Raw genomic sequence first — 16,136 nt, forward strand, 5'->3', positions numbered from 1 at the left:
AAGAGAAATAGATTTTCCACCACAGTTTTGGCAGGATTTAATAGGACAGTTACAAAAGTATTAATTACCAGAATTGAATGTTTAGTATATCAATTTTGATACCTCAGGGAGACAGCCGCTGGTACAGACTAAAATTACTTTCCATTTTGTTGGATATTGGTAAAAAATGATGCCCTTCATTTCAGGCAGTGTTTATGTTTTCCTAGGTTATGATCTTTATGACAAGTAGAGCTGTCAGACTCGGTAATACCTGGAAGAGAGGAAGGCACAGTGCCCTGCAGTGATGTGTCCTATACTGTATATCAAGGTAAAAGGGAATGTGTGCTGCCACCCGGCAGTCCAGGAGGCATTTCTCATGCTGCATATCTAGAGGCCTGAGGAGTGTTTCAGGAGAATTAAACCTTCTCATGATTATAGTGAGACTGTCACTGTGCACAGTAAGCTGGAAAACCAACCCGCTGCAAAAATGAGTAATACAACGGCAGTAGAAGTGTATCCATCGACAACGTGATTGGCTTCAAGTCATCTCAGGGAAGTTTGAATGCATTTTATAAAACAAAGACCATCAACAAATAGCCACAGTGAGCAACAGTCACCTCTCTGCTCTTACCTAATTGGCTTTTCCCATTCATCTTCAGTGAAGCTCCCATCCAAGAAGGGGTAGCTCTTCCTGTGTTCAACGGGAGGGGTGTTATTTCTCTGTCTGGGTCGCCACTCATGTGGATGCAAGGCGACTCCCACAGCTTGATGCACGTAGTTTCCTGAAAAACAGAAAAAACATATCAGTCAGTCAAAGTCAGCAAGTACTAACCTCACGTTGGACGGGCACAAGACCTTCTAGGACACTTGCCACATCCTACATGGAAGACTCCAGTGTGAAAACACTAAAGGTCAGTGTTAAAGAATTGCTCCTTCATGAAATCAATACACAGTCACATTATAAAAGTAAATTGGTAGAGTTCAAATAAAGATTATTTTTTTTAAACCCTAGGAAGATGATTGATATTCTATGGTTTACAAAGTCAAACACCACACAGTTGGGCACTACGAAAACTGAAAAAAGTTCTCAACATGGAGAACTATGCTATGGAAGCAACATCGACAAGTGTATTAGATTCACACTCACAATTTAAAAGATTGGGGAAACTGGCAGGGAAGGCTCATGTCAACTCAAGAAATTAAGATGAGGGTAAAGGTCCCCAAATTCGAAAAAACTAGAGTAGGGGGCTGTTACTTAGCAGTGGTGGTGGATAAAGCCTGGAATTCTCTCCGGCAATTTTTTACATGTCCGCTTCAACCTCACAGTCTTTAGGCAATAACTGAAGACCATTCTATTTAGTAAAACATTTGTCAACCAGTCAAAGGAGACAAAGGAGACAAGTCCAAAGTTATAGAGGAGGGAACAAACCCATAAAAGAGAAAAATTCAAAGAACCCCCCCCCCCATTAACCCTCCCCAAAATAGAGATGCTTGTAGGTGTTTTGTCTTCAATATTTGTGATATATGTATTTCCTGATCCTAGATTTTCTCATGGAACTGATCCATCTAGTCTATTGTTACTGCAATCGTGCCTGCTAATATTTCTTTTTTTCAAGGATTTCAATCTCTTTATCCACTGTAGTTTGACGAGACACGATTGTATTGTTCATGCACTTTTCATTTTGCTACTGAGCATACAGCTCTCAAAGTATATCCTTTTAATAGGACAAAAAGTCTGCAGGATGGCTCTATATACTGTTTGTATCTAACATTCACTGGTTATGGCCACTAGTAAACTATAAATGATGCTACTAGAGTTCAAAAGTAGCCTAATCTGGTGAAATAAGGAAACTTTCTAAGTTAGCAACAAAGTCCAACAGTCACATTCATGTCAATTTATTATTAGATTTTACAGTAGCAAATGTTGGGATGCATATATACTTTGCAAGATATAAGAACACAACCGGACTTTGAGACTATTAGTCTTGTCCTACGGAGATCTAAACAGTCCAATATTAGAACCCTCATAGTTTGGGGAAAAAAGGTCATTGCAACAGTAGAATGTTTCACTGTATTTGTCATCAGAAATATTGATTCTCATTTTTGCACCTCAAGTTTCAGCCCACATTCAAGATGAATTTTAACAGAAATAGCAAAAAGCTGGCCATTTGGTAGAATTCTAGAGGATTTCCAAGCATTTCTTTTCAGCCACCTGGAGTGCTACTAATCAGAAAGATGAGATATATATCTATCTATCTATATATCTATCTATATAGATATCTATATTTCTATATATCTCCAATGAGAGTGCTCGAATGTGCCACACAATATGTGGTAGTGTGAAGGTACTGAGTAACCCCATGACCTTGCAAAGCTCACTCAACAGTGAGGCAAGCCGGGTGCCAGAATGCTGCAGTTAACAAGTGAGAACTTTTAATCTTCACAAGCTTTAGAGGGTCTCTGCCTTGTGGGTTCCATCATGCATTCTTCCAAAATGGTTTATACCTTAATGTTGGAAGTCAGTTCACAGTGGTACAGTGAATGCCAGCAGGGCCAAAAAAAACGTTGCCAACTATTGTTTAAGGTGGTCAAGGCAATTTAAAGAAAATGGAAATCACTTTCAAGGCCAATTAGCTGTGGAGATGGCATAAAAAGGCTTATTTTCTCTTAAAGTCCCATATTCCAAGCAGGTTGTGGGTGCAGGTGAGGTCAAACGCATCCAGAGTATAAAGGAGGGAGAGGCACATGTACAGCAACAAGAGGCTAGGGCTCTTGTACATTTTGAAGGCTTCGTAACTGTGTATGTCAACTACACACACCACACAGACGCACAAAACATAGCCACTGTTTGCATTTTAGGTACATCTGCCAGTCCATACAGCAGTGATCTGCCAGTGCCAGCCAATGTGAACCCTCATATACAGGCATTAGGTGTTCATGACCACTTCACTTATTGAAAACTGAATTTCTACATTATAGCTTCTCATCCATTAACTTTGAATGCACTCCAAGTAGGTAGTGCTATTATCCAGATTAATGGTACTTTTTACAATCTTGGAAGGATAACTGGCCATGCCCGTCTTCAAGGGTTAATCTAAAATTCTCCGGGTCACACTCATAACCCTGCACCAGCAGCATTAACTCATTAACTATTTTACTGCATGATCGGGTGTCCTATCAAGGTTCGCTCTCAGATCTGGGTGCAGGACATCCCAAAACTCTCTTTTTACTGTTAGACATCATTGAGAAATATGTAAGGATAGTGACTTGAGGCATGACCATCACTTTGAAAAAAAGAACTGAAAATAATTCCAAGAGGTATTCTAAAAGATATTGACAGTGAAAGCTTCTACGTCTTGGATCATAGCCTACATTGAAGCTTGCAGTAAATGGTGGTCTCACGCTTACCTTGGCTTCCATAGCCAGTGTCAATGGCTGACCCATCCCAGGATTCCATGGCGCTGTCCACACTGGGAATAGGGGTGGAGTAGACTTCCGAGAGCTTGCTGGTTTTCTGCGAGTCTGTAAGATCATCTTCAGGGTCACTGACTTCACGCTCAATGCTGCCAGATGTCTTCGGAGGAAACAATTCTAGAATGGAAGAGGACATGATCATTACAAATACAACACTGGATTGCTGAGTGCTCCATTGAAGACCATGACGTACGTCAGGGCCAATAATGGCAGGTATAGACCTTTTGCTCCAACGTTTGTGTTTCTGTTCCTCCCTGTTCACTTTAGAACATTTTACCCTGAGTGGTAGAATGTTCTAATACCACTACAGCCCTTCTGCATCTGGCTATCCCTAGTTGTAGGCCCTACCATCGGCACCTTTTAAAACGGTTATAGCCCTCACCAACAGGCTATAATGCTTAATTAAGTTCAATGCAAGTTAAGAGCTCATGTCAACAACCTTTAAAACAAAGTAGAAAAAGGAAATGCGTTTTCTTTTCCATAGGGAAGAGAAATCATCTGTGGTCAGCTACATAATGTTTACAGTGAAGACATTGACAGAAATTGTATTACAATAGCTAGAGACAGCTAAACACAGACAAGTTCACTCAGCTGTTGGACATTGTATTAATTAGAAAGGATACTTTGTCTCTCACAGGCTTTTAATGCTCTTGAACAGGTTTTTAGACTTAGATGTTGGTTGGCTGGGTACTCTAACAAACATGCACATTTCGGAGTGGACATCATTAATTTGTATAGTAATAAAGGGCGAGAAGATTTAGAAAACTGAGTAGGAAATGCTATCATGATTTAGGAGTTGACAAATTCACTTACTCTACAGTTAAAGTTAAAGTTTCACTCAATGTGCAGGCCTTGCTGCCTTACACATTTGGCAAATATCCCAGGGCGACACAAAATGTAGGAGGGCTTAATAGACTGCTCTCCATTTTGGATCAGTTAATCCTGAGCCCACTTAATCCCAGTCATTGTTTTATAAACAGCTAGTCCACAGTGACTGTTCAGAACTGCACTAATGAAAGGAATATGGCAAACAAATGAGGAAATTAAGGATCTTACTGCGACATTGGCGGTCCTTCTTTAGGACCGTACCCACAGGAGGATTGCCAAGGCCACAGTGCACCCGCCTGCCGGATTCCGTTCAGGTTGGCTGGTGTGGCAGCAGCGGCCTCTCAGCGGTCGTATGTTAGGCTTATAGGAGAAACTAACATGCAGACCGCCGCTGTGAGAGTACAGACTGCATTTTCCTGCATGGTGTGGCATGTGCCATACCGTACATGCCACATCGTGCTGGAACTGGGGTGCACTTCCAAGGGACACAACGTGTGCCCCGTTGCATGCACCCCCAGGAGCAGCAGGGGCTCTGTTACCATCCCCTCAGTAGGCTTCCCTCCACACTTTTCATGGCAGGCTCGCCGCCATGAAATGGGCAGCAGACAGCCAACTCATAATATGAGTAGCGGTGCTGCAACGGCATCATCATCATATTACTGCTCCTGACAGTTGCACCACAGCTGCAGAATCCTGGCGGAGGCCTTGTGGCGGTCCGACCTCCACACTTAAAATAGTGTGGGCGGACCTGCAATAGTGGCAGTGGTTGGACTGCCACCATGAGTACTTGTAATCAGGGCCATTTGAATAGTTTTGGCATCATGGCGGGGTATTGGTAGGCAAGGCTATAATTGCGTGGTATGGTTCCTGTGGGTGATCTCAAGTTGTGAAGGGATGGTTGAGCAAGGACTGCTTCAAAGGTGTCCTTGCAGGGAATTATAGTTCATCAGGTGTGGTCTACTGCAGGCGGAAGGGATGGTTTCCATGATATGATGTGAAGTGATATGAAACGGGCGACCATAGAAACTAAACACGTTGCCAAGTATTTGCTCCATCTACAAAAGGCCTTGTATAACTGAGTCTACAGCTTCCACACCAGCTGTGCCCCAGTAACCCAGAAGTGAGGGTGAATGTTGAAACTCTGTTGTGCAGTCTGGTGTCTGCATGTGACCAACTCCCATTGCTATGTTTTTCACAGCCTCCAAGTCATTTCTGGACCTGCAAATAACTCAGTCCCTGAGACATGTGTAAATCCTGACAGCTTCCCAGCAGAAATGAGATCTTACACTCAATACTTATCTAATGAGGCATCTTGAGAATGGAAGAGTAGTCATGCTATCTCACCCCATTAATACGACACATCTCTCTTTAGAGTGAAATGTAAGGCATGAGAACCGCACTACAAGCATCCACATGTGAGTACTAGAGCGAACATCTTCAGCTAGAATAATAAACATAATACAACAAAATACAACAAGGTGAAGAGCAGTGGTACTGTGCCCCGACATTTTCCAGAAAAGATGGTGGAATTAAAGCTCGAATGTAGTTGGAAATGTTTGTAATTTCCACCGACAAAGATGTATATCGCCTTGGGCTAGACATTAATTGCAGGGCTGAACAGCTGACTTCCCTGGAAAAAAAGGGAATTAAATGCTCTGTTTTAGTCAGATTGAATTTGGGAGACATCTTTCTAAAATGGAGCATTTAATTCACATATTTTCAGCCAGGCCTCAGTCACAGCCAACTCATCAGGCTGTGGCAGTCCACCTCTAATGACACTTGAATGTACAACTAGCCGTCATCTGCCTACTGATGGAGACCACGCTGTTTCACAGGAACCTTAGGCACAGATTCAAGGATAAAGAGAACCACTGGAGAACTATGCAAGACAGGAGTTGGGCAAACGGAATGCATAGCAATCAATGCTGACTTTGCTGTAATCCTTGTGTTCACGGTGACCTTGCAGAGTGAGTACTGTCCCACCCTTAGCCCCAGAGTTCAATGATAATTAACAACAAAAGTATCGAAAACTTCATTAATCCATCACAACAGTCAAGCAGGAACTGCCATCAGCAGCAGCGAGAAGCCAGGTCTCTATGCCCTGTAGAGAGGCCATCTTCTTGCTGTGGCAGACAATATGGACAGAATAAAGTCTGCTTTTAACTAAGCCCCTGAAGGTGGCATGCCATGATCTTCTCAATGAGTCTTCTAGCAGAAGGCAAGTTGGTAGTGAGTCTTATCACTTCAGAGTCTTATCGCCCATAGACCACGTACGGCATACAAACTTTGTGATGGAGCCTTCAATATTGATCACCAATGACGAAACCTCGAATGCCCTAATAGAGAAACAATACTCACAAACATTTGCACAAATCTGGACCGAGTGAACATGTGATGCTTTAACAGGGTTCACAACATGGTGTGGACAGAGTACTACATTTTAAGGTTTTTAGGTAATCAGTGTTTGCCATGGTACCAAAGAGCATGTTTCCTTCATAGCAACAATTCCTGCCTGCGGCCATCAGAAACCTGTGCCTGCTAAATGTGCGGTATGCGCAGCGTACAAATGTGTGCACGCCACATCACTAATGCAGTGCCGGATAATGTGTGCCTCTACCACAAAGTAGTTTTTAACTACTGCGCTGAGATATATAGCAGAATCAGAGTTCCTGAGTTAATACAGCATGAAATTTCATATTCCAGGAGCAAACCCCAAAAATAATTAAGAAAATTTGCTAGAATACTTCCAAAATGTACAGTATCTAAGGTTTTTCAAATATGCTCTATCCACTGAGACCTCAAAACTAGAGAGCACAGCAAAAATCTCTCACCACAAAATTATCTGCTCCAGTTGGACTCAGCAAAAGCTTTGCGCGAGCCAACTAGCATCAGTAGCTATTCAGATTTGGAGACTGGAATTTATTTTTAGACTAGGACTCTGGCAAGAGAGCCAAATGTTTCGACCTAACGAGTTTCCTACACCCAACAATCCAACCTCCATTAATAAGTCATGGATTACTTCACCTATGTTTATGACTCCAGAGTACAACTGTGCCCAGACGTATTCAGTCCAATTTCTCAATTTACAGGCTTTAATTACTTAGACACTATAACTTACTGCATAAAATGCACCTCCGCCATATAATTGTAAATGTAAATGTAAATCCGTATTTGTAAAGCGCAAACTACTCACCCTTACAGGTCTCAAGGCGCTGGGGGTAGTCGTTGAATTTAAGGGAGCTAGTGCCCAGAGTCACATGGTGCTGAGCTGAGCTGCCGCGGCGCTGGGGATCGAACCGTGAACCCTGTGCTCCGAAGTCAGCTGCCCTGGCCGCTGCACCACACCTCACCACTGAGGCAGTTTAAGAACTTGCTTACACCCTCCCGCATCCACCGAAGCAACAGTGGAGGAAGCTCCTTCTCCTACCCCACTGTGAGGACCTGAAACAATTTACCCTCCAACTCCATACCTCACCCTCTCTTCAGGAATTCAGAAAGGGACTCAAGACCTGGTTGTTCAACTGATTCCACCCAAGCAGATGGCTCTCAGTGCCTGGATACCTTTGCTGGTGATTAGCAGCGCTTTATAAATCCTGATTGGTTGATTTTGGCAGTAGTATAAATTAGAAGGGGAGTAATGCAAACCTCTTTCTGTTCAATAACACAATAATCTTATGAAGTTTTAGCAATCTCAGTTTATAGGACAGCACTAGTGATTTTCAGTAGTTAATATCCCAAACAGAAGTTGAGGACTCTCTCCAAAACATCCCCAAGTCCTAGAATAAAATCGAATAAATCACCGACAAAGGAGAAAATCAGACATTTATACTGTGTGCTTGGCTCCATTTTTGCATTTTTTGAAAAGAAGGAATCAGAGCAAACAGGATAGTTAAAGGTTCATTGGCCAAGATAAATCGCAGGCCGCCTGGGTGCTCTTGTCTCATGCCCTGGTGATTTAAAAGGGGGGGAGCCTAGCACCACTGACTAATGCACACATCCATGGAGAGTCATTTAACGACAGAATCCAATCAGGGTCAGGCCCATTAAATGCAAATGTATTACATGCGATAAACAGGGCTATTAACCCTGATTGAAAGCTCTTAGCGCTTCCCGCTTGAGAGCCAGAGCGGGAAAGGAAGGCTCGAGAGGAACATGAAGCTTCCCCATCACCCATACAGAGCAGAACAGAGTGCCTTTAAAAGCATCTTGGTCCAGGGACAGAACTATTTAGGCTTAATTCTGTTTATTTGGTTTGTAAAGCACACAATGCAAACTCAACTGTTTCTAGGCACTCTTCCGGAAGGAGATTTTGCAGCTTTGGCAGTTGCAAGGTTTTAAGATGGTTGTGAAGTTGTAGCTTGGGTTACTTGATTGCTGGATTCAGTTGAGTTATTTCATAGCGTGTACTTGCATAGTCGTAGAAAGTGTCTAGTCGGGTCATATTGTTCTGTTGCATGCGTTGCGAGTGGCGTGTCCACTGTAGAATGACACGGAGACACTGTGGTCTGTTATGTGGCTTTGGAGTTCAGATTGATAATTCAGTTTCATAGGCAAGAACAACCCTTGCTAGAAGGCAGTCCAAGTTCAACATCAGCCCCGGGTGGATATGGTGGATTAGTTTGATAGGGAGTGTGAACCATCAGTCCCTGGTTCAATCTATTTTTATTTTTTTTTAGAAGGTTTACGAGATATCAGCCCCTGCTCAATGGGTGGATTAGTTGGAAAAGGAGGATGACCCATAAACCTCTGCTCAAAGGGTGGGTTAGTTTGCTAGGGAGTGTGAACCATTGGCCTCTGTAGATGGATACAGGAGATCAATAGGGCGAATGAACCATTCATCCCTGGTCGATAGGTGGGTTTGTTTGAAAGAAAGGATGAACTATTGCCCCAGTAGATGAGTGGATTAGATTGACAGGGAGGACGAAACTTCAGCCCCTGACTCGATGGATGGATTGCAATGAAGTGTGTGTTGACCACCGGGGGTTTGATGTATTGATCAGTTCAATAGAAAGGATGACGCATCAGACTTGGGTCAAAGGGTGCATTAGTTTGATAAGGGCATGAAACCTTGGCTCTTGTTCAATGGGTCGATTAGTTCGATTGGGTGGGGTGTGGGAGGGAAGTGACCCATCAGTTACATGTTGATAGGTGGAATACTTTGATAGGAAGTGTGAACCATTGGCCACTATTTGATGGGCAGTTTACTTTGGTATGCCAGATGAACCATCAGCTCATACTCAGTCCATCAATTATAACAAGAGAATGGCCCATTGGCCCCTGTTCAAAGGTTGGGATAGTTTGCTAGAGCATGTGAACCATTGGCCCCTTTCCGATGGGTGGATTATTTCAATAGGGAGTCAGACCCATCCGCCACTACTCAATAGGAAGATTAGTTTGGAAGGAAGGATCAACTATTAGCCTTTGTTTGATAGGTGGATTAGTTCAAAATTGTGGGTCAACCACTGGCACCTGTTCCATGAGTGGATCAGTCGATAGGTAGGATGAAGCCTCAGCCCTTGGTCGATAGGTGGAATAGTTTGGAAGGGAGGAAAAATTGCTGACCTCTGTTCTACGGGTAGATTAGTTTGATAGGAAGGATGAACCATCAGCCACTGTTAAAGTGTGGGTTTGTTTAATACTGAGTGACAACTATTGATCCTGTTCAATGGGTGGATTATTGTGATAAGGAGGATGGACCAATAGACCCCAGTTTGATGGATGGACTTGTTTCACAGTGAGAATGAATGATCAGCCTCTTTTTGATGGCTGGATTTGTTCAACAGGGATGAAGAGCCATCAGCCCCTGATTGACTGGTGAATTTGTTCAATAAAGAGGATGAACCATAGATTCCTGCTTGACAGGTGGATTTGTTCAATAGGGCGAATGATACATCACCTTTCTTCAAAGGTTGGATAGCTTTTATAGGAAGTATGATAAGTTCATGAATTAACTACCATATGTGCCCCAGATATCAGACCACCTCTTCTAGTCCTTTTTGCTACTGCACCCAGATTTCTTAGGGCGAGAACATCTCTCCTGTTGGAGACTCCCAGGATAAAGGAAAACGTGGTGCCAGGTCACATAAACCAGAAGGTTCTGAGTTGTGGAATACAAACCCAGATCAACTTCCTGGTGTTTACTCACATGAAGCCCCTAGGAAGGCACTTAAAAAGTTCTTGTATGATAATGTTGTTGCCACTTGTACCACACTTGATATCTTTTTTTCATGTAGTGCCTAGAGACCAATGCAGAAGAGTTGTGGAGCACATGTTTCCAATTTCCGAATAAAAACAAATATTATGAAAGGGTGCAACAGGGGATTGTTGTACGATTTACCTTTCAGTAACTACCTGCCTTTCACACGAGTTAGACAGCCATCTTTCATGCACCATTGACTCTTCCTGGCATTATGGTGGGGCTGTGTCGCTTTTGGTTTCCCCTACAAAGTAGAAGACTTCCCCAGACCAATCCTGGCACCAGAATGTACCTCTCCTCACCAGCATCCATTTTTCCAAAGTTGGGTCCTTGGTGTTAAATTTACAATTAACCATCAAGGGTCCGAATGTATCTCTCCTAGCGTCCTATGTGAATGTATCTCTCCTTTTTTTTTTTTTTTAAATAATTTTTATTAAAGAGTAACATGACACTAATATCATCTATCAAAATAACATATCTCAAAGAAAGAAGAGATACAAGAACATGTATCCTCTATATCATCAGTATCATGACTCTTATTTTACAATTTTCAACCCCAAACCCCCCCCACAGAGCCCACCCAACCACCCCAGAGAAGCTGTGGATTGGAGATAGATATGAAAAATCAATTAAACATTAAACCAATTATCCTGGTAGATTAATATCTCCAGAGCACAATATATACAATATATGCAAAATATATACACTACTATCAGACTACACTTAATTCAAACATCATGATTTGCACCATACAACCAATTCATTAACGGTGCCCAAATTAATTCCCCATTTCTACGGGCCCTTGGGCCTCTCTTTTTGAAAACCAAGAGCTCCCATTTCCCAACATTTATAAATTTACTAAACCATTCATGTTCTGATGGAGGTGTGGGATCTAGCCAAACAGTTGCTAAACATAGTCTGAGTGTAGCCATAGAGACAAAAAATAGCTTCTGCTCTGACAACGTCATGTTCACATCGACTACTCCCAATATAATGGCCTGAGATGATAATTGAAACGTACGATGAAACAATATCTCTAGTCGTTGTTTAACTTTGTTTAACAGAGGAGTTAAAGTAGGACAAGAAGAAAACATATGAATAATATCGACGGCGAACTCCCCACATCTAGGACAGTTAACTCCAGAAATCCCACCCCATTGATGTATACGCTGTGGAGTTATATACAGATTATGCCAGGTTTTAAAACATTGGACCTGTAGATTTGACGATAAAGTGGAAATATAACTAAGCCGTAATGACTCTTCGCAGACCTCCTGTCCGGACAAATATCAGGCTTCTTAGGCTTTTGCTTTCTGTCCGTGTAAAACATGTACAAACCAATCTGGGTAGTAAATTCTTTCGTGCCTAGGTCAGAACGCAATGAATAGCTTACAAACCAGACCGTAAATATATCGACTCTCTGGTTTTTCCCTTAATGCTTGTTATCGTTGGTATAATAAACCAAGTGTATATGCCTTTCTTGCTTAGGGCAGAACGAAACAAATAGTTTATAAATCAGATCGTAAACTTATAAACTCCTTGGTTCCTTTTCCGATTGATGTCGTTGGCACAATAAATTGAGTGCACACACTTTTCTCAATGAGGTTAGGATCTACATCTGTCCTTTTTCTGCTTTTTTCTGTTTAGATATCTGCGCTTCTTTATTGTGAAGTATTACTGGAATTTTAAGGTATATATTTGATATGAAAAATGTGCAAGTCACCTTCTTGTAGACGAAAGTATGTATTAATACAAAAGATTGCTAACAAACACCAAGATGTCACATAGGTTGCCTCTTTTCTGAAACCTGTCTCGGCTTCTCATGTAGTGTAAACAAAATTACTATCCAGTACCTCTAATCTCTCCTCAATAGAGAAAAAAAATCAAAAATTTTCTTCTGTTCACTATTGGGAGCACTTTCACTTCCCCTTTTTTCACACTTCTCTGAGTACTTTTATAGTGTCATTGTTTTTTAAATATCATGTTTATTTATCCCACATACCACTGGGTGCATGTGGTTAACACTGAGATCTTGATAGAAACCTGTCTAACACTGCTCAACTAATATCTTTTTTCAGCCTTGAAAAAGCCCTGGCCCAATTCTAGCCACTGGGTGAAACACGTGTCGGCTGTTAGCTCTTTTCAGTGTGAAGAAAGAAACAGCACAATAAATAAACAAGAAAGGATAGGACTTGATTGTTGGAATATCTGAAAAAGAGCGTTTTATGCTGTAACAAATAAAACAAAAACCTGTACTTATTTAAGTACTCTGACCGTTCTTACTTCAAAGTAACAAAAGGAGGAGGTTCTGACTCATAACTTTAAGTAGGTGTTTAGCTAACCTTGCAGAGAACGCATGTACAGTTTCAGAATGCTAGTTAATAAAATACCTGCAAGTTGCCTCCAGGATAACCTGGAGGGACGCCTTTCAGAGGAAAAGTCATCTGAGCTTAATAATGCTTTATATCTAGAAGAAGGACCTTCATAAATTCAATAAAACTGAAAAATGTTCTCCTTTCAGCATCCTAATCTAGAAGCTCAATGTCAAATCTTTAACAATTATAGGGTAAATACAGTAACATATCTATTTATTAGCAGAAAAACCACAATGAACGACCAAAAGTGGAAAAGCCGCCAATAACTGGTAAAGACTAAAGAGCTGGACAACTAGGCAAACTACCATAAAGGGTTATTGCCATATCTGCAACAGTGCATAAAAATCACCCAAGGGAGAGCAATGCAGCTCTGGATAACACAGTGTTGTGCACAATCGGTGTAGCTCACGGTCAACACACTTGAAAGGCAGTGACAGAAGGGATCTCCTGAAAGCTGGAAGAGCTGCACCTTTATGGATACAGAAGCCAAACTCTTCACCAAGGTAGGATATCTTACTCACTCTCAGACTGCTTCTTGATCTTGAGTGTCACTGTCTCTCCGGCCATCTGGAGAAGGTGGATGGCTTCACTCAATGGTTTTCCCTTCAGGCTCACGCTGTTAATAGCCAAGATGCGGTCACCAACATGGATGGCACCAGTCCTTTAAGGCAACGAGAAGAGGAAGGCATTTTAGAATTCTACTTTCATACAGTCAAGTAAATGTACTAAATTAAAGGGTCAATAAAAGCAGAAAGATGACAAAATAAAGAATTAAATGGAAATTCATATTGTGCTCAGTGTCAGTATTTAGCAGCTTCAAAATTCTTCTGATTTGAGGCATTGTTGCAGGCTCGCTCAATGTCATCGGAGATCACATCTCTCCAGCCTCAAACTCATTTGACAACCTAAGGTGTTCCGGGACCTGTAGTCTTGGTTTGCTTCCACCAAACCAGACACAACCCACTAGTTAAATGCAACCAAAGCACCTACGACTGGAAACATCATTGCAAGAAGAATGAAAGAAAGAGGCAACCCAAAATGAAAATCAGGGCTGGACTGGGAACCAAAAGTAATCCAAGAACTACTGTTCAAACCATCCCACTCACTTCTTCCCCACTTGCTCTCTTCCATCCATCCATTTTAGCATGGGACTTACAAACCCAGCCTCCAAAGGCTCCAGCCCTTTGACTTACAAGCCCAGCCTCCAAAGACTCCAGCCCATGACTTGCAAACCCAGTCTCCAAAGGCTCCAGCCCATGATTTGCAAACCCAGCCACCAAAGGCTCCAGCCCTTTGACTTACAAACTCAGCCTCCAAAGGCTCCAGCCCTTTGACTTACAAACCCAGCCTCCAAAGGCTCCAGCCTAGGACTTATAAACCCAGCCTACAAAGGCTCCAGCCTATGACTTACAAACCCAGCCTCCAAAGGCTCCAGCTCACGACTTACAAACCCAGACTCCAAAGGCTCCAGCCCACGACTTACAAACCCAGCCTCCAAAGGTTCCTACCCCTGAGATCAAAGCCTGGCCATGTTTACAATTAGTAAATGCTGTCCCACAGGAGTATTAGAAAGTGGAAGAGCTAAGGATTTGTAAAGTGGCAAAACAGAGACCAGATTTAGACTGATCAAATGTGGCTTTCTGAAGCTCATTTTTTATGTCAAACAATCTTCACCTCAAACCAACAGACAGAAGAGGTACACAATGACCAGTTAGTAGCTAGGTGAGTGTATAGTGTGTAAAGTTTTCTTTTTTCAGCGGTGAATTTCGTGAAGTACTTTATTTACACCCATCGTGAAGTTTGTACAGTCCCCTGATTTAGCTCCACTTTCACCCACGCAAAATTTACTTGCACATTGCAAGAACATTTTTTCCCAACCAAATTGGGAAATTTATGCCAAATTTTACTCTGCTAGTTTACATTGTATGGCAAACTATTGCATCAATCATGATAAAAATGAGAGATTAAAACACATCAAACTTCGAACATTGAATTATCTGAAGAAAAAAAATTGCCTTCTCTCCCCCAGACCTGGGAACCAGTGCAGCAGAAGTACAACAAGGTAAAGAGAACAAATAATTTTAAACAGCCATGCGTAGGGATTAAGAAAGGTAATATTTATATGGAATGAAGGGAATATTGAGGCATACAACAGCTGGCGTCATAAAGCAATGGAAAATCACTAAACAAAATTATCAGAAGTGAGGAAAATGTCATCATCAATAACTTCTCCCAACGCAGAAGTGTCTAGCCTTCGTATTCCTTTTGATAAAGCAGGAGCAAGTAACAAGCCTTGGCAAAACCAATTGACCAGGCTATCGTATCTGACAGTGATTCTCGATTAATTGGGCAAGTTTGAGTGTGAATGGGTTAGTGGATGCACATTACAACGAGCCAACAGTTGAATGGATGAATGAGGTGCGGAAAGGGTGAACGAGTAACAAAGCATATGGTGAGCACATCCATGGACGCATGAATAGTTGATGAAGGGAGGGCATTGATTGACGGCTGGATGAAATATTGTGATCATGGACGGATGCAGACAAGTTATACCAGTCTTACAGGCAAACAGCAGTGGTAATAATGCTATGAAAGAGTAAACATTTACCAACATTATGGCTGTGCAGACAATGCAGCAGGGCTGGGCGGTGTCAGTCCAAGAATAACTATATTATATACAAGGCTGGGGCCTTGGAGGCGGCGACCTTACCCCAGATACACTGTGACTACCAACAGACATGAGAAGGCCCAATCATGGAGCAAGACATTGAGGAAGGAAGCGATTAGAAAGCTCCAAAGGGGCATCTCCCCCAGCTCGGGAGGGCTACCTCTTGAATTCTATGCTACTATGAATTCACCTGCATACCACGCCTCCTGCAGTTGTACCACAATGCAAAGGAGTATGGCTAAATGTGAGGCCCTTATGGTGTCTATTCTAAAACCTGGAACTCCCAATCTTCTTACTGCCCAATCTCTCTTCTATCCGTCGATTACAAAATCCTCAGTAAAATTCTTGCAGATCATATCCAGCCTCTCTGACCAACACTGGTCCATTAGGACCAAAACTGTTTTATACCGCACTAAATATTCAACGCTTAGACTTGAACTATGGGTTGCTCAAGGCGACAGTACAACAGTGGGGGATCCAGGGACCAGCACCAGCCCAAGACCCATTATTACACGCCTGACATTCGATGGACATGGCAGACACCTGGTGACGTGGCCCTATCAGGGATTTTTGAGAGAACCGCTGACTGCATTGACCAACTTATGATCTGCCTGGG

The 16,136-nt window shown here is 42.3% G+C and overlaps 1 protein-coding gene across 6 annotated transcripts in view; it reads right to left on the reverse strand.

The window, feature by feature from the left end:
* GRIP2 (glutamate receptor interacting protein 2) overlaps positions 1 to 16,136 on the reverse strand; it is a 687,757-nt gene that overhangs the window by 38,088 nt on the left and 633,533 nt on the right. For all 6 annotated transcript variants that reach the window (XR_014968484.1, XM_085624444.1, XM_085624443.1 and 3 more), the window contains exons 18-20: positions 13,374 to 13,513; positions 3,388 to 3,570; positions 611 to 761 (exon numbers count right to left, since the gene is read on the reverse strand). Coding sequence is in view for 5 of the 6 variants with exons in the window: in XM_085624444.1 (XP_085480570.1) it covers positions 611 to 761; positions 3,388 to 3,570; positions 13,374 to 13,513 (474 nt within the window). In the remaining variant the exon portion in view is untranslated. The remainder of the gene's footprint in view (positions 1 to 610; positions 762 to 3,387; positions 3,571 to 13,373; positions 13,514 to 16,136) is intronic.

Source organism: Triturus cristatus, chromosome 9 (assembly GCF_964204655.1).
Source record: "Triturus cristatus chromosome 9, aTriCri1.1, whole genome shotgun sequence".
Taxonomy (NCBI): domain Eukaryota; kingdom Metazoa; phylum Chordata; class Amphibia; order Caudata; family Salamandridae; genus Triturus; species Triturus cristatus.